The sequence below is a fragment of the Sturnus vulgaris genome, chromosome 12 (assembly GCF_052056855.1).
Source record: "Sturnus vulgaris isolate bStuVul1 chromosome 12, bStuVul1.hap1, whole genome shotgun sequence".
NCBI lineage: Eukaryota > Metazoa > Chordata > Aves > Passeriformes > Sturnidae > Sturnus > Sturnus vulgaris.
In genome coordinates, this window is record NC_142254.1 from 5,670,251 (window position 1) to 5,691,963 (window position 21,713).

Here is a 21,713-nt window from a genome sequence, read left to right on the forward strand (position 1 = left end):
GGTACGGCTATGTGCAATCAAAGCATTTTGGAATTTGGATTCTTCTCACATTCGGTTCCAGACAAGTTTCTTGTGCAAGATTAAGTCTGAGTTCTATTTTTAAAAACGCTGTAGCACCTTTGGGCTGCAGAAGTATATCATAGAAATGATATGTTCTTTACTGATGCAGTTTTGCAGAGTGGTATCTTTTACATGGTTTATTCTCTCCTGCTATCAGGCTGCCCTTAGTTTACATAATAGCAAAAAAGATGCTTTCTTGAAAGGATTCTGCCTCATACCTGCTGTAATTCAGTGTGCAGCTGGCACATCAGGCTGCTGGCATTAGGTCAGACCCTTTTGGAAAGCCACTCACTTGTACACCTTATTTATATTTCATCCAGCATTAAGTTTGTGTTAACAAGCTAATTAGATCAGTAAGTTTTGTTCTGTTCATGCTTTCTGTATTGACTTTTAAATATCAATTAATTTCTTCCATTGGAAACTGATGAAATGCACCAAACAGTCTATTTCCTTGTTACTTTCTAGAAAACTACTTTTCCATTCTTTTAGGTGATTATCTCGGTATGAGAAGTTTCCAATCCTGCAGGCTTAGACTTGGGTTTTAAAGCAATGGAATGTGAAAAAATCTCTTTTTTCTGGGTCTAAAACTACTATAAGGATATAAACTGATATTAATTTCTGTAATAATATTACGTGTAGATTAGGTTCGACACACTGGCTTTATGAATCGACAGGATACCTTGATAAGGAATCCATCAAACAGACTGTGAAGCTGGAGACACACATCCAGCATTAGCAGACATCCTTCATTCCACAAGCTATTAACTTCTTTAATCTGAGATACTCAATCCAAGCTATTAATTTCTCTAAGGTTTCACCACATGATGTTCTGCCTCACTGGAAGTGTTCAAAAAATGTGTGGATGTGGCACTTGAGGACATGACTTAGTGATAAAACATGGTGATGATGCTGAGCTGGTGGCTGGACTTGATGATCTTAGAGGTCTTTTCCATCCAGAATGACTCTATGATTCTGTGATAGGTAGTATATAAAATATATGAATATATTAAAGGAGATTAATTCCACTTTAGGGGAATATTCTGTAACCATGTCTATCCCTTCAGTGAATGGCCTGATTTATTTTCTATTCCCAAAGACTGCTAAATTCCATTAAAGGTGACATTAATTGTCCAAGTGATAATTATTGTTACCATTAAAACCTGCTAGTTTTTCTAGGTTCAGAAAGCAAGAATCTGATCAGTACTTGGGTGTAGGAACTGGCATTGTACGTGAAAAAATTAGATGTGTGAGGAATATTTTTCAACCCATGCTTGTTCAATTTAGCACCCTCTTGGGAGGTTTTGGAGTTCATGCACTATTTCTGCTAACATGATTCTTGCTTCCAGAGCCAGTGAGGCTGGTAGCAGAGCTGATGTGGTTTTGCTTGGGCAGGGAGGAGACAGAAAACCCTCTTGTCCCTGTTGAGCACAGAGCAGTTTTCAGGATCCAAGCACCGTGGGGCACAGGAGCCAGCACAGACACCTTGGCTGCCCTGGGGAGAGGATGCTCCTCCCTCAGCAGCAAAACCCTTTGTGGATGCTTCATTTGTGAGCCATGGATGTTCTGAGCACCGGTCTCAGTATTGGCAATTAAAATGTGTCACCTGCTAAACAGTGGCAGCTAATCCAGAGGCAGCTACATGATTTGAGGGATTAGAAAGGAGACTTAAGAGTGACTTGCATAGCCATGGTGCTGTTTTGGAGCTTAGCTGAATTCCACAGAAATTACAGAAATGGTTGAGTTCATAGGTTGAGTTCAGTTCTCCTGTTTTGATGGGGAAAGCATAAAAAGTCCAATATCAGCCTTTTGTTCCTAGATTTCTGATAGAGCTACAAAAAATTCTTAGCACAGAAATAAGTAAGAGTCAAATTCAAATTAAGATTTCAGAAAACTGTAGAAGAGTGTTTTGCGGAATTGCTTCAAAATTCTTCATCCAATTATAAAAGTACTGGTCATATGAGTCAGTTTTAGGTTTCAAATATCTCCAGAAAGCTGGAAAGCATTCCCAGCTGACCTGGGATTTTAGATAAGCTTATCTCTGGGGGGAGGGAGAGGTGTACTAACAAGTTTGAGTCAGGAGGAAAATGGGCTATTCACATCCAAATGTTTTTGTGCTTTTCTCCTATTCATCTGACTGTCAGTTTGTTAAATGTTAATCGTCTTCTGCAGGATAAAAGTCAACATGCTTTCTTCTTGAATATTTGACCTTTTAAACATGCTGTGGTTTTGATTCAGGATATATTCATTAGCTCTCATCTTCCCAAGTTAGATTGAAAATGCAGAAAACTAATTAGAGAATAGATCAATAATGTCAGAATTTCATTCAACTACCATGCATTATAAAATACTGATTTATCTAAATCACTGTGGGTGTTGGGTTTCTGCGAGACACAGAAAGTGAGAAAAGAGGATTGCTTGTGAAAACTACTAAGAAAAGAACAGATACAAAATCCCCCTTTTTTTTCTTGTAATTTTATATTACATTATTTGTGGAGACTAAAATCTGGGAAGGATTTAGAAAGAGATGGTAAGTAATAGGAAAATGAAATATGAGAACAGTGAAACATTTTCTGCTCCCTGAAAACATTACATCTTTTAAGATGACGCCTCTCAGGAATGGATTTTCCTATGATTTTTGAGCGATTAGGGACTCCAACCCAGGAAAATGATGGATAATTTTAAAAAGAAGAGGTCATTTTTAATTTGGAGTTTGATTTACATGCTAGGAGTAAGCATCAGTACCTGTGAGTTTCTCTGAGCTTCCGGACAAGCTGTTCAATTTGCTGTGGTGTTCCATCCCTCATCTGCAAAGTAGCAATGAGAATGATCCCTTCTCTTGCTCTCTTTTCTGTGCCTGTTTGCCTGTCTAAAGGACCTCCAAAGCTGTGCCTTGCTGTGCACTGCATTTACTGACTAACCCAGTAGGAACCCAGTCTGAAATTCCTGGGTGCCACCATATATAAATAATAACCTTGCCCTCTATGGTGATGTTCAGCTTGGAGTTACATTCAGTGGAGTACATGAGGATGCCAAGACCTCCAGGGTATGCAGGGTTAGCTAATTATCCTGCTCTAAATTAAACCCAAGTGCTAATTACTGGGATGTACAACTAATAATCAGGGTTTCTGGTTGAAGTGAAAGAAATGTGTTTATCCCTGGGTGATTTTACTAGTCATGCATGCAGTTTACAAATGGCAATCTCTAGGCTGTAGATGTAAGTAAGAGTCTGCTGAATTCCATCTGACAGGTTTTTTTAGAATGACAGTGCCACATCTGGCTATATCTGTGTATTTGTGCTGGCTCCAGTGGAATAATGTGGTTGCAAGAAGAGGTAGGGTGTGGCTACCAAAAGTCTCTTTTCCTTTTTAAGAGTAAAATAAAAGCTAGGGTGGTAGAAAGATGACCTGTTGGGATGGTTTTTGAAATCTAGATGGCTCAGCTGTTAAGCAGTGCTTCCCTTCTCTCAGCTTCATGAAATTAGAGGTGAAAATTCAATTAAGGCCTTCTGAGGCTCAAAACTGGAAAATCAAAGTGCAGACACCTGATAGCACAAATTCTTCAATGCCCCAAGTCCTACCTAAAGGCTGACATACATCTGGTGGACCCCACTGGGTTCCTGCCCAGACCTGGAGGAAGAATGATTTTCCTGGGCATACTCTAGGCTGTTTTGTCTCCTTTTGATATTGATCAGTTTTGAGCCTGAGGCCCAGCCTAAGCAGACCTCTCTTAGTGTGACTAGGGGCTATTCCTGCATTTTGAATAGTCACTCATAACTATTGTTATCAATAAGAGGTAAAACAGATTTTCTTTGTTATGCAGCATATTTCTATTTCTTTATTACAGCAATTTGCTGTCTCCCACTGAAACCATAAGGAGGCATGATCCCTTAGGAATGGCAGACTAGACCTACTGTATTAGGATTGTTTTGTCTTCAGAATATCCTTGTGATTTAGGTGTCTTTTTTTTCCTGTGGCTGAACTGCATTTCAGTGGAAACAAACTAGTTTGGGAAGTGCTTGCACATCTTTGGTCTTGGGTTTTGCTGTGTCATGAGTGAATTGGCAGCTGCAAACTCTGTCAACCGATTTCCATGTCAGTGAACTAACATAATAATGTGTTTGCAGGGTCAAGCTGTTGCTCAGCTCTGTTCAACCATTCCCAATGTTACTGTTTTTGGAACAGCTTCATCTTTCAAACATGAAGCAATCAAAAATTCGGTAACTCACCTGTTTGACAGGAATGCAGACTATGTTCAAGAAGTGAAAAGGTAATCTTGTATTTTCCTGAGTCAGATCTCAATAGTATCTGGCAAAATACTATGAAAGGCACCAGGCTGATCATATTTATGGCAAGATACTACATTTGTGAGTTTGGGAGCTGTAGTTTATTCCAGTTATTCCATCTGTCCACTAGGGACAGGATAGCAAGCATCTCCCTATGTCTTGATAAGTAACATAAGATTTTTCAATGCATTTCCCTATTTGGACATCTGTTGTGAGCAAAGTAAATTAAGTGAAAGAAATTAAAGGTCTTAACAGAAGGATATACTTTGCCTTCATTTGAATATGTACTTGCTCACTGTAATGGACTAAATAAGATATTTTCAGTGGATTTGTAAGGTATTCAGGTTTTGGGAGTTCTCTGGTGTGCTTTTATCTGCCTGGGTTTTTATCCTCTGCCAGGGATTGATATCAGAGTACTTGATGTCTGCTTTAATTTCAGATCCTTAGATTTTGTTTGTTTGCATTCAGATTAAAATCATCCTGTTGCCTTTTGAAGTCATCATGTGTGTTTTTGTTTATGTGCTTTCAAACACTTTGTTTTTCAGTTTGTCTAACTGTTGATACTGGTGTTGGTGCAGGTGGCAGAACCACTCTCTGGGCTGTTAGCTTGTATTGCAGGAGAAATCAGGGCGGGTACAAGGGATAAAATATGGGTGTAACAAGCTAGTTTGTGCTTCTTTCCTGGCACAGAGGTGTTTAATATCAGCTCAATGAATAGTCCTGATTGCAAGACAGAAGTGGCACCCAGCAGAATATGCCAGAACTCTGATTTGTTACTCAGATCCTTCCGTTTTCATTTTGCATTGAAAAGATTTTTAATAAAGCTACAGCAGTAATTCTGAGACTGCTGTTTTGACAAATTGCCTTTTGGCAGTGACAGCAAGGGGAATGGTGTAGTTGTTTGGTTTGATGGATATTAGCTGTGTACTATGTTGTGCTTAAAGTGTTCATTTCTTAAAAGTCTGTGAGCAGCAAAGGATGGAGCTGTGATGGAGAAAGGGTAGTGGCAGGAACCTGCTTTATTGCAGGTCACTGGGACATTCATCAGGGAGAAAACTCAAAAACAGGACGAAGTCAAAGCAACCACCAATAACTCTAAGCAAACGAAAAAAGCAAAACTAAAATCCATAAGAGATGTTGTAAATGTAGAACTGTTCATAGGGGATGAGGAATCAGTTCAACCAGGGAAGCCACCAAAAGCTGTTTCATTGTAAACTTTTCATTCCTTTACAGTGAAGGCTCATCCAGTGGCCTGAATAGAAACAATTTATTGCCCCAAATGTGGCAGCAGTACCAAGGAGTGAAGTTGCCTGGTTTTGCTGCTGTTTGTAACCAATGGATGTCTGGGTCTCACCTTTGTTTTGTGAGGATGCAGAAAGATGCATTAGAAGCCATAAATCTTTGCTTCTCCCCTAAATCAGGATATTCAGTGTATTTTTTTTGCTTCTTCAGTATCATACTGACATTGCATTGACATAGCTGTTGGAAAGTTATAAATATGCAAACTGTTTATTTAAACAGTATAAAATGGCCTGATTGTAACCCTTGTGCTGGATTTCCTGCTCTTGGTGACTTCTCTTTATGCTTGATTTAAGTCTTTGCTGATATCTAGTTGATAAAATAGCTGAAGAGGAAGACTCTGTAAATAACTTTACAAGTAATTTTGTCCGAAAAGAAATTAGGATAAGAAGATTTGTTTCCTTGCAAATTCAGAAAAATAATATTAGATGTGAATTAATTTTTTTTTTCTCTATAATATTCACAAAAGAAGCATTCTCTGACATTTGTATTCAGTGAAAAAAGAACTTTTTATCTGTTGCCCGTCTCTTGATAATATCATTTTACTAAAAGCCCTGAAAAATGGGGAACAAGATGGTTTCCCCCTCTTTAAAGCCTAAGAGGTGTGGGTTGACTGAAAAACTTGCACTGTGCCACTGAATGAGTCTGAAATGATTTTGATGAGGGTGAAGTTTTCATATAGTCAAAGTCTCAGCCTTAGAGTCCTTGCTAAAGTTTCTGGAAAATGTTAGTATTTTGTTAATAACCAGCCTGACCAGCCCTGTCTATCTTACTGCAAAGTAAGAGTTTTTTCCTTGCTTTTTAGAATCTCAGTGGATGGAGTAGATATTGTTTTGGACTGTCTTTGTGGAGAAAATACTGGAAAAGGCCTCAGTCTTCTCAAACCACTTGGGACTTATATTTTATATGGTAAGTGGGAAAAACCAGGTACATACTTCAAAACTAAAGCTTTGCAGAGCTGAAAATCATCCATGCCCCTTCTTCCAGAACAGATAATTGACATGTTATGCTTTCTCAGTTTGATCATTTCCAATCAAGGGTTTTAGTGAAGCTGACCATGGACTAAATTATTGATAAATAAACATTAGTACAAAAAAAATATATTGAAAAAAAGATTTAGAAAAGTAAATCCAAAATTGAAACTGAACATACATTACAGATGGTTAAACATCATTGAGTGATACAGGAGAAAGTGTGGATCTCTCATTCTGGAAATCATTGTGTGGCCAAGGAAACTGCAATATAGTTTTTGTGAGAGGGAAGCTTGAAAGACAATTTCAGGAAGAATGCTGCTGGTTTTATATGCCATGACTTTGAGGAATCCAACCCAGGCTTCTGTTCACAAATTTCCACTCCTGTTTGTGGATTGCTCCTCACAGGGAGCAGGCACATCTCCCCTGCAGTTCTGCCAGGCTGCCCTGCTGTGTGGGGCAGCTCCTGTTGCAGGGGGCAGCTGAAGGACTGCTGTATTTATGGGAAGATGCCCAACAGAACCTAACCTGTCCCTGCCTTTGGGAGATTTGATAGATTATCAGCATCATCTCAGACCTCCTGTAAGCCTCGAGGGCTTGGTCACCTTGGTCTCTTTGTTATTTATTCTCAAAGTAGAAGTATTTCTACTAATCTCTTTTAAACCTGGGCGTGTTTTTTTTCTTAAATATGAATCATCGAGATGATTTTCCATGTACTAAACAGTCTGCTGTAGCTTGTAATAATAGGTTGTGTGTGAATGTGCTCATCTTTTACAGGTTCATCTAACATGGTTACTGGGGAGACAAAAAGCTTCTTCAGTTTTGCAAAATCAGTAAGTGTCTCTGTGATTATGCTCTTTCCTCTAACTTTGGTCTTTTCTGTAGCATTTTCATCTTCATAATTTCAATTTATCTCTACTGAGTTGTTGCTTCTGATGTTGTGGTTTTTGTGCCATGTTTTCTTCTGGCAGCACAGCTGGACCAGAATTGGATCTGTGTACATTTCATATTGTCATTGAAATTGTCTGTGAGACATAGATCTCTTACACAGCTACGTTTAGACTTTAGTGTTTATTTATTTGTAGCAGAAGATCACAACGTTTAGACTTCAGTATTTATTTCTTTGTGGCAGAATATGACACCCATGGATATGATTAACTGTACCCTGTGGGTTCCTCGTATCTGAAAACACTGTCAGGACCATGCAGTGAATTAAAGGAGATTTATCTCTTAAATGGGGGTTGTGTCCAGTCATTTCCAGCTTTTCAGAAGTTTGTTTCATACAGAAAAGCATTTCTCAGTTCTCCATGTTCAAGTGACATCAAAGAGATGATGATGTGGCGTTTGTTTCCTAATTGATGATGTCAGCAACTTCAAAGTTCAAATGTTAATTTTTTTGTCTTCAGCTTGCTACAACAACAGAAATCTTTGCAGAAATCCTAGAGATGAAAAATAGGACAAATATATCATATAAACTGCCAGCAAGAAATAAGTTAACCAGGAGTGAAATCAATTCCTTCATACAGGAAAAAACATAGGAAAAGTCTTTTCTGAACATCTATCCTATGATCTTATTGCCAAAAGCTCATTTACAGCTTCCAGCAGCAGCCCCTTCCCAGGAGGAACTGGCTTCAAAAGTCTCTGTGTAGCTGAAAACAAGATAAGTCAGAGACTGTAGCAAGGAGCTGTTCTTTGCTTCCTACATTTTCTTAATGGTTGTAGTGGGAGGATTCTTGTTATTGTCACACACTTGTGAACTAAACCAAGATAATCTTTGCTATGCAGCATTTTTACTGTTAATGTGAGAATATCCAGATGCATATAATGTGTAGGGTAGGTTGGTCCGATGAAATAAATTTCAACTGAAGCCTTTTTCAAATAGTATTGATATTTATTGATGGAATAAATATTAATAAATTGAAAGAAAAATAAACAAATTTTGTATACAAGTATAACTAGTTTCATTATGCAATTATGCTGCAAAATTAACTTATCAAAATTGTATGAAAATTACAATTAAAAATTTACCATTCAAATGAAATCTGCAGGGAAGTGGCATCTCTCAGTCTCGATGATGCTCTTGGGCTAAATGAAATAAAATCCTTTCAAGAGATCCTACGAGGTGTGCTCGAGTGTCATAAACATAATAATGCATGGAAAGTAAGTGGCAGCTGATAGGCAGTGCCTGGTTCCTTTGGTTTTGAGAAGAGTCGTGGCCAAGAGTTGCCAGTGAACATCTGGGCACTTCAGTGGCTGTCTGGAGATAGCAGGAGAGCAGAAAGGGGAAGGAAATCCAAACTCCTTACTGCCAGACCCTCATCTAAACCCAGATGTGTTCACACCCAGACCTCCTCCAACACGAGTTTGTGTTTTATTTCTGCTTGTCAGTCAGCTGCACATTTTCTTTCCTCATGCTTAAATCAAATCCTTGCTGCTTCTCTAGGTTGTTGCTTCAGACCTGACAGATGAGTCACTTATCACATCTGTTTGCTTGTGAACTTTCCTGTACATTTCTTGAAAAATGTTTTTCTAACCATGCTGTTGTTTATCGGTTTCCAGTGGTGGCAGGTTGAGAAAGTAAATCCTATCAAGCTGTACGAGGAGAACAAAGTCATTGCTGGATTTTCGCTGTTGAATCTACTTTTCAAACAGAATCGAGGTGGCCTGGTCAAGGGTGTGATGGACAAACTCCTAAATCTATATAACAGTAAGAAGATCAAGCCTGTGGTTGATTCATTATGGGCTTTGGAAGAGGTAGGAACAAAATCTCTTTCCTCATTTTGAAATTTCTGAAAAATATGCACTTTTAGAGGTAAAATCATATTTAAACATATTTTCAATGTATTCTGCTTTTTAGTTTGTGCCTAAGGAGCCCCTGCTATTTGGAAAATCCAGGATCCAGAGTTGTTCACATTTTTCTCTACTAAATATCTATTTCTTGAAAATGCTAATAATAAATGTGTTTTTTTCAGTCTTAGAAAACTGTTTCTGTTTCCTAAGTGCATGAAACACGTGACTAACAAGAACAGAGTGAAATGCAAACAATGGAATTGAAAACAAGTTATATTTTTTCCTCAGAATGCATTTTAATACACAAGGTTTAGCTTCAGTGCCATAGTTGTGCTAGCAGACCTTGGAAGCTTGCAGGTTTTCTGGCAGTTATTGAAAACGTGTCAAAGACAAAGAAATCAGAACTCACTTTAAATGTAAATTTTGCAATTGTGGACTATGGATTTCTTATGGTTCTTTTTAAAATTCCTCTGATTGCTCAGCTCTCCTTAAAGACATGTAAAGAAATGAACCTGCTCACAGCCTGGGCAGTTATAAACCCCTTGTTCACAGCACAGTTTGAGACATTTATATTTAAGGTGCTGATGAAGAAAGAGAGGTATTTTTGGAGGTGTGAACAGACATTACCATATGAAGAAACAACTCGATTATAGAGCACCACCAGATTAATAGTCATGGTTTTTGTGTTTGTGAAGGGCACTGAGCCTGATACATCACTTAGATGTGTGTTCTGTGCTGAGTGGGGCTGTGGCTGTAATGTTGGATTTCACTGTTCAGAGGGTGCTGCAACACAATCCTGTCTGTGTTTGAGCACAGTAGGTGGTGTTCCCGTGAGGAATAGTAACCATCACGCTCAACCCATGAGTAGTGCTGTATTTTATTAATACTCTGGCTGGCCTGTGAGCTGTTTCTTGAGCCCAACATGTCCTGTACTGTCCCTACAAATGTCCCAGTGCATCCCAAGGTGCCACTTCGTGTGGTAGAGGTGTGAAGGGTCCAGCCCTTGTGGGCTTCTCTGTAGTGACAACTTCCTCAGGAACTCCTTTCTTTTCCTCTGAAAGTTCTGCCTGAGGCCACACTGTCACCAGCAGCACCTGAGGGACACCTGGGGCTGTCCCAGCTGGGGGCACTGAGTGGCTCCTCTTGGCATCCATCTGCTCCAGGAATGCCAGATGTTGTGATAAAGAGCAGCTGCTCCAGCAAGACAAAATCCTCTACTGGTGCCTGAAAGGGAGAGCCCTTTGCAGAGAAGTATAAAATAGAAGTGGGATCAGATTTATGTTTTTGATGTATGCTTTTTAAATTTAATTATTAAATAAGCTTGTGAAGGAGTTTAAAATTTTAAGTGGCACAGGTCTCTAGACAGGCATTCTACAATTTCTTTGTTCATGTAAAATATGTACTTTTCATGTACTGGTGAGTAAGAGAAGGATAATTAAAACCGTAACAGTAGCTTAAAAAATACTTGATCGAGGACATGCCACACTGTGAAAAATTACACATGGCAGGCTGATCTCAATAGTCAATATGATGGGAATTTGTTGGGAGACTTCTGTTTGATAACATTTCATCTAACATTTGGCAGTAGCATGCACCATCCCCACCAATAGCTTGTGATATGTGTAAATACATCTGTTGTAAAGCACAGTCTAGAAAACTCCAGCTCATTTGTCACACCTGCTGGCTTTCCATGAGCTGTCTGGGAATTGGCAGAGGAAGTGTCTGGCTGTACCTTAAGGGATATGGTGGTGCAAGAGTTGTTTATTTAATTGTAAAGTATTTCTGAATTATTACTCATCCAGGGCATTATCATTTTAGGGGTATATTTTTGTGGGCATAAAAATAACTCAGGGCTGACTCTCGAGTTAATATGGTCCACAGAGAATGTGTCATAGCTGAGGACTAAATGGAACTTGACTGAAGAAAAGTTGGTGCATTTCTGTACTGTTTTGGTAGGTTTTTATTTTTAATCCCAGAGCTTGAACACCTCCCTCTTTCAGAGGTGGACATTTGATTGTTTTTCACTTCCTGTTGGGTAAGCCTGATGACGCCCAATGTCCACTGTCATTTGACCTCTCCCAGAAGGCTTTATTAGAGACTAAACCAATATATGACCAGCTTTTACCAGGTTTCCTAAGGAACTTCCTGACCCATAAGAGCATTGAGAATGTGCATTAACTAGAGAGTGGCAGAAAGGAGCCTTCACCATGGGACTCCTTTCCAAATGTGTTATGTTAAATATCTGAATGTATCATCACATACATAGGAAGTTTGATCTCTGTATCAAAGGCATATCCCCAGCACATCCCTTCAGCTTGCTTTATTCACTCTGCATCTGCGTTTGTTTTCATGTATTTGTGCAAATATCAATTCACAAAGTAATGCAGACTCTCTAAAGCCAACGTGGAAGATATCTAGCTTTGTTTCAAAGCTGTATTACAGTACAAATGCTGCTCTTTTTGGTTCTGTATCAGTGTCTGGCCATGTATCAGAGCAGAGGACAATGAGTTATATCCACAGTGGTGTTCCCCTTTGTTGATCAAGGCTGGTGTCCTTGCATGATAACCCAAAACTGAGGGCTTTATGTTCCAGTGCATGTAAGAACCGCCAGAGACAGGCTCTGTGTCATTTTTAATAGGTCTTCATGAACTGTAAAGAAATACTTCATTGTTCTAAAAGCCTGGTATGGTTCCTTGAACAGCATTTATTTCATAATACTTTCTGCAGGAGCACACAGTTTGAATTTAAAAGAATATACTGATGAGAGAATATTGTAATTGCAGTGAGATTTTCCATTTTAAACGTTTCAAGTGGCAGTAATACAGAACTTAGAGAAAGTTATTAGATTCCCATTTGCCTATTATACAGTCTGTGTTAATGATGTCTAGTTGATTGTCAAATTATTTTAAAGATAGAACTGCTCAGAACTTATTAGATGGAGTTAGTTTGATACATGAAGGTTTCCCGAGTGTCCATGAGATCATTGGAATTAGGATATAAACCCTTCAAGTGTCCTCCTTTCTCTGCTTTGGGGCTGCATGCTAAGGCCACGCAGTCTGTGGAAGGATTCCTGGTTCCACTGGCCTTTGTTTCAGGATGAGGATTGCCCTGCCTCCTCAGTGCAGGCTGCTTGAACAAATTTGCCAGCTGGCTGAAAAGAGGAACTTAGAAGTGACTCAGTTTTCTTCAGTGCATCAGATTGCTGCTGGCACAAGTGGGCTCTGGATCCACACTCTGGACTGTTGCTGTGGAGCAAAACTATTTGTATTGCTGTGTTAGCTGCTGGTGTTTGTTTGGGAAGGGTAATTTTAATCTCAAACTTACATCCATAAATCCTAGTAAAGCCAAGTCTCGTCTCAAGTAGGCAATTAGAACCACTTTATTGTGGAAAAGTAAGAAGGATTTAACTAAAAGAGACTGTAACAAAATCCACAGATCTTTAAAATGGAAATACAACTTGGGAATTACTCATCATGAGATGAATGAAGTCATAAATTAGCTGCTGGTGAGATATCTTGCTGCTTTGCAACTATTTGTTTATGCATTCAAGTGTTTAAAAGATGAGATGATTTGTAGATGGCACATGCTTAAAATGCTGCTCTGTAGTAAAAAGCTGATTGTCTGGTAGGATTCCATTTCATTACAAATAGCAGAGTTTAAAACAATTTGTATTCAGTGAACATTTGTTGAGCTTTTTAGTTGTTTCTTGGTTAGTGATTATTTACCACTCATCTTCATTCTGATTAATTTGTACTGCATTTATGCATTAGCATTCTCCTGAGGGTCTGTGAGTATTTGGCTTTATACAGTAGTCAATTAGTAAGCAGGATGAAAACTGACAGTTCTCAAAAAAATCCAGTGTGTCGAATAAAAACATCCACCTTGCACTTTTCTATTAAAACTCTGTGGTTTTCGTCTCTTTGTGGTTGCAAAAAAAAAGTGTATGTCCAAGGTAGAACAGTTTATTGACACAGAATTTATATGTGCCTTCTCTGGTGGTTTACAGCAGTCAAAGTTAGCACTGAACATGTGTAAAACAAACCTCACAAATTCTCACACAGGAACTGCCACTCATGGTCAAAATCATCAAAATATCTGGGGCACCTTTCCCTTCACCTGGTACTGCTCATTTCAAAAGGGACTCTCAGAAGTCAGAAAGTTTTCAGACTTGGACGTTTTGATCCATGTGGGTGACGAGTGAGATTATGGAAAAACATCCTGACTGCAGGTCTGTGTCATGTACCAAAGGATTCATTGCATTCCTCTCTCTCAAATGATTTAAAGCAGTGCCCTGCTATGTAGCAGTGATGGTATCAAAGGCTCCTACTGCCTTAGGGTCAGTAAGAGTGATCAGGTACTGAAACCTCTGCAATGCACCCAGGAATACAGCATGGCACTCAGCTGTGACCAAAACCAGTGGAATCAAGGCACTAAATATTTCAGATCATGAATATGACCATCAGAGAGCTCTAGTGACTGTGCCCTGTGGTCAGTACATAGAATATTTTTAACTGGAAAGAGCCCTGCACCTTAATTTAGTTTGTAATGAACACCACACTGAGTCACTGGGGTTTTTTTGGCTGAATAATTACAAGAAATCTTAATGTAAGGTTTGCATTATTTTTCTTTTGCATGCTAATAACACTGATAGATAATGCACAGAACAGATATATGTGAGAACAGCAATATATGAGAAAATGTGCCCTTTAAAGGAAATTACTGTAGGTCTAGCTGTAAATATAGTTATTATCTGAGTGAGATTTCCTGCTCTTGAAGACTGCTCTTTTCTCTGGTAATTTGCTAAGGACACCCAAGCTGTGTTTAGGAACCTGAAGCTAAAGAAATGCAGTGCAACTGATCACATTACAGTGACATTATAGAGTACCTGCTGATACAAAAATTTCCTATAAAGGACACATTTTGTCATATGTTGCTGTTCTCACACTCTTTGTTCTCTGCATTAGTTATCAGTGTTGTTAGCATGCAAAGGAAAGAGCAGGAACTCTACTCTAAGATTACAGCTTTACTGAGTTCCAATCCAGTGACAAGAACTGGATGAAGGAATGCTTTCCATACATATGGTATGTTTTGGGCAGGGCAAAGCAATCACAATATGTCTGGTTTTAGCACTGCTCACTGGCTTCAAAGGATTCAAATACTGTAAACCTGTGTTTTTCCACTGAACTCATCCTCTCCTATAAATTTCCATCTCAGTGCAAGCTTTTAAATATCAGCAATATCATTATTCTAGAGGCAGGGGGATGGGAAATCTCAAACCCATGATAGCAGAATAATAACAGTGGACCCCCTAAAGGAGAGACTTTAATTTCATCAAAAGCTATTTATGCATTTCTGTGATCTTGGCTTCAGGGCAAAAAGCCTGTCATGTATCACTGCAGTGAGACCTGGAGAAAATTGACCCATTAGTTACTTTTAACGTAGAAAGAGGGCAATCTAATAATGCCAGATCAAGCTGGCATCTTGTTAGGAATACTAAATACCATCCCAGGTTTACTTTTGTCTTAATAGTTATAATGTCATAATAGAGTGTGCAGGGTTTTTTTGTCTTTACTGCTTGATGAAAACATTTTCCAGCAGAACAAATTATACCTTTCTTGAAGTCAGAGACTTGTACGGTGTTTATTTTTCAGGGTATGCAAAACAACAGAGTACCAGGATAAAAGTGGAAGTACATTTATAACCAAACTAATAACCCACTCTGAAATACAGAAAAGATTAATTTTTTTATAAACGTGAAACAATTTGCAGTCATATGGTGTCGAAAGTGGGAACTGCAACTCATTCTGTGAAACCTCCCACGAGCTTGTCAGTGTCTGTGCTGTGATTGCTCCTCCAGCATTACAGAGCACACTCTGCTTGTTTTGAGTATTTATTTAACAGAACAACTTCTTTGCAGTTGTTCATGAACAGCTTTCCTGATGGACAGGTGTTAAACTCTGCAGATACCCTGTCCTCTGATACTGCCTTGGAACTGTCTTTATCTTCCTGTCTGGGGATTCTGTTCCTCTGACTGTATGAAATAAATACTTGTATTTCGAAGTAAATTTAAATGCTTTATCTGTTCATCACTATTGTTTCCTTGTATGCACACAGGTCTAACACAAGCTTAATACAAGCTTCCTGCAGATATCAAAGCATCCAAAAGTGCAAGGAGCTGTGTCTTACTGATGTAAGACAGGTCTGAAAACAGAGATGTGGGGAAGGCAGACTGAGAAGCAAAACTTGAATAATTCAGGGCAGCTTAATTCTGTGTTCACAAAAAAATTATGCACAGAGGCCAAAGTATCTTTCAAATGTGGGGAATCACAGGCTCATGGAAAGGTTTGGGTTGAACAAGACCTTAAAACTCATCTCGTTTCACCCCTGCCATGGGCAGGGACACCTTCCACTGTCCCAGGGAGCTCCAAACCCCATCCAGCCTGGCCTTGGGCACTGCCAGGGATCCAGGGGCAGCCACAGCTGCTCTGGGCACCCTGTGCCAGCCCTGCCCACCCTGCCAGGGAACAATTCCTGCCCAAGATCCCATCCAGCCCTGCCCTCTGCCACTGGCAGCCATTCCCTGGGTGCTGTCCCTCCCTGCCTTGTCCCCAGTCCCGCTCCAGCTCTCCTGGAGCCCCTTTAGCCCCTGGAAGGGCTCTGGGCTCTCCCTGGAGCCTTCTCTTCTCCAGGCTATGGGGAAGGCGATTCCACCTGAATTTTACCTCACTAACATTAAATATAATGAACACAACTTCTAAAGCAATGAAAACTGGGCCATGAGTAAGTTTATCTTTAATTAAGACTTGGCAAAGATTTTTTTTCCTGAGATGCATATCTAAAATAAATATTAATTAAAACTCCAAATAATTTTGGTGCTGTATGCTTAGATGAATGAAACATACCTTGAAAGTACTGGAGATTAATTAGGTATTACATATTTTTTCCCTCTAAAATATTTTGTATACCTGACCATGGGATCTTTGCTGCTCTTGGGTGAATTATTAAATTCTTGCAAAGTGCCTATAAAATTTCATTTGCTTTTCATATGCATTTAATGCTGTTTAACAGAACTTCATGTCACTTCATAATTCATTCTACCCTTCCTACCACTATCAGGGAGTGATGGCATAACCCAGTAGTCTTTTTAGATTCGCACACTGGTGATGGCAATGATTATGATTTTATTAAGAGCCTGGGATAGAAACAAAACAAGACTTTGATATGGGCATGGTGGCTCCATAATAAGGCCTCAGGTACATGACATTAACTGTGATTACCACAAAACCTGATTGGGTAAATGAGCTGTTTTAGGAAACTCAGACTTCGCTTGTTAAGTATGTAAGCAGAAGTCAATTCTTTTCAATTGCTATATATTATTCATAAGTGCTGTATGCAATTCAAGCTACATGAAAGGAATTTAATTAGACAAGTAATTTATTTCAGCTCTGTGCTTTCTGGTATTTTTTACAGCCTCTGAAATTTAGCTTGTTTTATCTAGCCTGCCAGTTAAATACCTGTATTTAAACAACTATCTAGAGTCTTCAGAATGTTCTTTTATTCACAGTGAGAATATCTGTGCTATAATACCCATGTAATAGATGAATAACCAAGAGGTGGTAGATGTCATTCCGTGCCTGATGCCATGCAACACAGTAGTGGAAAGACCATGGATCAGCCTGAAAAGCTCTAATAGCCAGTTCTGGCCTCTCACAGCCATAGCCCTGGGCTGTGTCTCAGCATCTCCAAGAGCCTTTTGTGACTGAGTGCCTTAATGGGGGCTCTGGGCCCACAGGGGAGTGAGTTCTACCAAAGGTCAGTGAGCTCTTTCCTTCCAGGGGAATGGTATTTTCTTGTTTGGGAATGAAGTGGCCAACACAGGAATGTATTTTGGCAGTGTTTCTGATGAGCATTGATTCTGTGTTCAGATGTTGCTGTTGCAAAGGTTAGAAGCTGGCCAGTGTGAGACTAAACCTCTTCATTAACATAAATACAGCCTGCAGCTACAGAGCTTTCCTGATCTACTTAGTGAGCACTCTGCTGAGAATTAATTAGTTATGGAGATACACAGGCAGAAAATACTTGGTGGAAAGTTTGAGACACTGGAGGTTGAAAGTGCAGTGGTCTGTCATGGTTGTGTTTCTGGGGCAGACCAGGCTGGCACTTGTATTTGCCCTTGTGTGCCACAGCCATAGAAGCTTCTGGAACTGCAGGGAAAGGGAAATAAAATATAGATTTGGTTCCTGATGGATAGTGCAAGGGCAGGGAGAAATAGCCAGGAAAATAATATAGGAAGCATTGATGGATTCCTCCGAAGAAAAAGTGTGCACTATTAAAGATAAACTAGTCACATGCTTCCAGTTAATTAAATAAGCAACAGGAGGCTATATGGGGAGAGCTGCTTTGCCATTTATTAGGAGAAAAAAAAAAAAAGGACAAAGCTGTTATATTGAGCAAGCTGCTGATTAATTACTGTGAAGAAGCAGTATTTTACAGGAGTAGTCTGCCTTCTGAAATAGATTAGCTGGCTTCTAAGTAATGAATTGGCACACATTCCTTATTTATTGAGCTGATCTGGTGATGCTGCTCCCCTGCAAGGAAATAAACAGAGACCTGGCTAGGGAAAGTTTTACTGAGGACATCAGTGACACCAACACGTGTGCATAGCCCCAGAAAAGAGAGTGTATGTCTTCTGTCTTTATTTTGTATATTTGAATCTAGCAGTTGTTTTACACTTCATTTTTGCTGTCTATATCATGAGATGTAGGCACCTCTCAAGAGATAGGAAAACATGGTGTCATGGGATCATTTCTCTATTCAAAAGACAGTTTCTACACTCTTCCTGAAGTATCAGAGAGCAAAAGCTACTTGCTTTTATACCCTTGATCCAAATATGCTTCAAACTATTCCTTTTTATTCCTACCTGATAATGCAAGGAAATATCTGCCTATCTTCTTCTAGTCTTGCATGTGGATGAAATATATGCCAATACATTATTGCATCCACCAGTGGAAATAGTTTTAAATTAATTCTAAGAGAAAGTTTACTGTGTGTTCTGTTCCACAGAGTTGGTATCACCACTAATTGGCAAGGAATTCTTAAAGTTTGGAGCAGTGAGTGTTTTCTGTCACTCAGAAATAATGACTGGATGCTGTGAGTGACACTCACTAACAAATAGCAGGTACTAGAGGGGAAATATTAGAAACAAAGTTTTCAAAGCCACATTTAGATGCTATTTCACTCTTGTGCTGGGCTCTGTTAGTGTGTGCAGTTTCAGCTACAGAGAAACAGAACCTTGGATTTCCCTCTGTCAAAAAATTCCACTCATGCTTCTTTGTTAATTAGTTGGGTGGTTTGGGAAGAAAGCTCTCGGTTGGTCAAGTTAGGCTGGCAGGGACTGCTAATGTGAGAAATTCAGCTTTTCTCTAGGGACAGCATGAACCAGGAATCTGAGGTTTGTGTTAATAATTCCTCCTTATTGTTTACATTCTCTGAGAAACTTCTTTTAGTCTGCATTCAAATTAAAGAAAGACCTATTTTCACAGATGCTAAGGATTTAAAAAAAAAAAAGAGAGAGATAGAAATAATGAAGTCTACTTGGTGATGTTGAGAGGTGTCATCCTTCTATGTCTGGCACAACAGAGAATACAAATAATTTGGATTCCTCCTGCTGTGGTCACTGTGCTAAAAAGAAAGGACAGCAACACACATGGACCTCTTTAGGGAAAAAAGGCCAATTGTATGGACAGCCTGTATTTAAAGAATTTTACGTGGAGCTAGGACAGGACAGTAATTCATGGGACAATTGGGAAAAACATCCATGGGACAGCACCTCAGGATGTGTCCCACGGGAAAGACACCAGGGGTTAATGTTGATGATGAATTCCACTCTGTTGTCACCATGTTGTCACCCTGGGAGACTCCTCCCTAACTGAAGCTGCAGTCAGCTTGTCAGCCTGGGAATGGAGCTGAGAGTCAGGAGAAATCCAGGCCTGGAAAGAATTTCCAAGCTGTAATTCCCTGGCTCTCTAAATGTGTGTGTCCACATCCTACCTTTGAAATATTTCCATTTTCACACTGATGCTTTTAGATGAGGTTTTGGCCTCTTGACTTGGAAAAAAAAAGAACCAGACTAATTATTTTGTTTGGTTTTCTGTCTGTCATCTGAGTCTATTACTTCATTAATTAATGATTGCCCGGAAATCCACTTAAGAAGTCACTGAAAAGAATCAAAAGGGGAGTGGGAGATAAGAATAATGAAAATACCTCTCTATATATTTAAATTTGATGGGTTCATTTTGTCTAAATGATTCTGCATTGGCAGCACCATCTCTGAGGCCATTTCTGCTGAGTGACAGGGAGCAGAAAGGTTAATAGAGCAGAAGGAAAAGGGCTGCTGTCATCCACTGCTGCATTGCTGTCCTGAGAAACACCAGTGGATGCTGTGCCTTCAGCATTTCTGCTGTAAATTCTAGACCACATTTTTCAGCTTTGGGGAATTTTGGGTGCTTGGCCTATCAAGAGAGAATATGGACATAAGCTTTTAGCTACAGTAGAAGGATGTTTAGATGTTAATAGATCTTGAACTCTGGTACAGTAAATTAAATTAAATGGGCCTTTTTGGTTTTAGAAATGCCTTTCTAAGGTGAGCATTCTACCTTGTCTCTGAGATCTGCTTATGGGGGTATCTGTGTAACAATGGCCAAAGAAAAGGTAAATTATTAGTTCCACCAGCAAAGCAAGTTTTATCTCTCAGCAGCTGATCATATTGGTTACTAGTTTTGGCAGATTGGTAGAAATTTTGGAAATCACTTGAGCAGTAGCACAAAATTATTCTTCAGGGTTGTTTTAATTTATTTTTTCTTTGGTACTAGTGGTTTGATTAGGTTACTAAATTGCCTTTATTGCAAAGAAAACATAGGTTTTGTGTTCTATTTAATATAATTTTGCTAAGATCCAAAAAAAGGCATAAAAAATCAAAATTATCAAAATAACACTTCATTTTAGTGCATAACAATTGTTAATCAAGATAATTGTTCTCACCTAATGAAAATGGCTCATATATTCTTTTCAGTCATTTTAAACATGGATGAGTTTTAAAAGCAAAATTACTCTTGGGCATAAAGATATCTCTTAGAATAATAGAATCTAAATTTAAAGTGATAACTGAGAGTTCTATGTGGTATTGTAGTTTAGTATTAGTATTATTGCTCATTACAGATAATGATTTAAATTTACACCAAGGCAGTGAAGCAGATACATCGTCGACACTAAAAGATTCTTAAATATATATATTAACCTGTTGGGAATGATTGAACACAAAGGTATTTTGTAGGGAAAAACTGTGGTATGAGCACTGACTTTGAGAAAACAATACTGAAAGGAAGTGATGCAATTTAAGAGTTTCAAACGAGCTCTGATTTTCCACTGTTTTCAGTGTACAGAAAATGATAGTCTGAGTATCAAAGCTCAGGCTTTGAAGGTGATGTTACAGTGCACACATCTGAAAATGTTAGGCCATACCTGTAAGAAATGCAGCCTCACACATCACAGGCAGCTCCAAATCTTTGTTTAAATGAATTCAGTTTAGTAGACTAAAGGTTGAGTAAAAGTGAATTCCTGACCACCACCAAATATCCACAACCTTGAGAAGAGCCTGAGGGGTTTTTCTATCATATGCTGTGATTATGTCCTGGGTAAAATATCTTAAAAATCCTAAACTTTCCTGAGCAAGAAGTGCAAAACCCTTGAGTTCTTTAGCAGAAATAACACGATTCTGTATCTTTCCCTTAAATCTAAAGGGAAACCCCCAGCACAATTGTCAGAGTTCCTGCAGTTAAAGCTGCCCCAGGCTCCAGCTAGCCAAAGGTGTGTTAGTGAGGTTCTTGCCCATCTCCCTGCACTGCTGAGGCTCAGGCACACGGAGGGCTGGGGCACATCCACACGTTCACATTGAATAGAATGGCATTAGAAGCTGCAGGGATGTTCTGTCACACAGACACTTGTGCTTCAGCTCCCTGCTACCAATTATTGCAGTCTGAGCAGGCTCAATAGAATGGAATGCTGAGCTGAGTCAGTGCTCACACACCAGCATTAAACTTGTACACTAAATCAATTTTATAGCAATCACACTGGTACAATGCTAAGGGGAAGTTAAGGTCTTTAATAAAGGCTTAGAGTGAGACATTTTTCAACAGGAGAAATATAAAGTAATAAAGCAAATTGAACTGCAATATATACTGTAAAACTGTAACCAGCAAACAAGATCAATTTAAATACCTTTCATCTTGCCTGGATGAATTATTTCAATCTTG

General features: G+C 39.1%; 1 protein-coding gene across 1 annotated transcript in view; it reads left to right on the plus strand.

Moving 5' to 3' along the window:
• VAT1L (vesicle amine transport 1 like) overlaps window positions 1-21,713 on the plus strand; it is a 55,011-nt gene that overhangs the window by 16,259 nt on the left and 17,039 nt on the right. Inside the window, exons 4-7 of the mRNA XM_014882091.2 lie at window positions 4,184-4,326; window positions 6,447-6,550; window positions 7,390-7,445; window positions 9,172-9,366. Coding sequence (XP_014737577.1) covers window positions 4,184-4,326; window positions 6,447-6,550; window positions 7,390-7,445; window positions 9,172-9,366 — 498 coding nt within the window. The remainder of the gene's footprint in view (window positions 1-4,183; window positions 4,327-6,446; window positions 6,551-7,389; window positions 7,446-9,171; window positions 9,367-21,713) is intronic.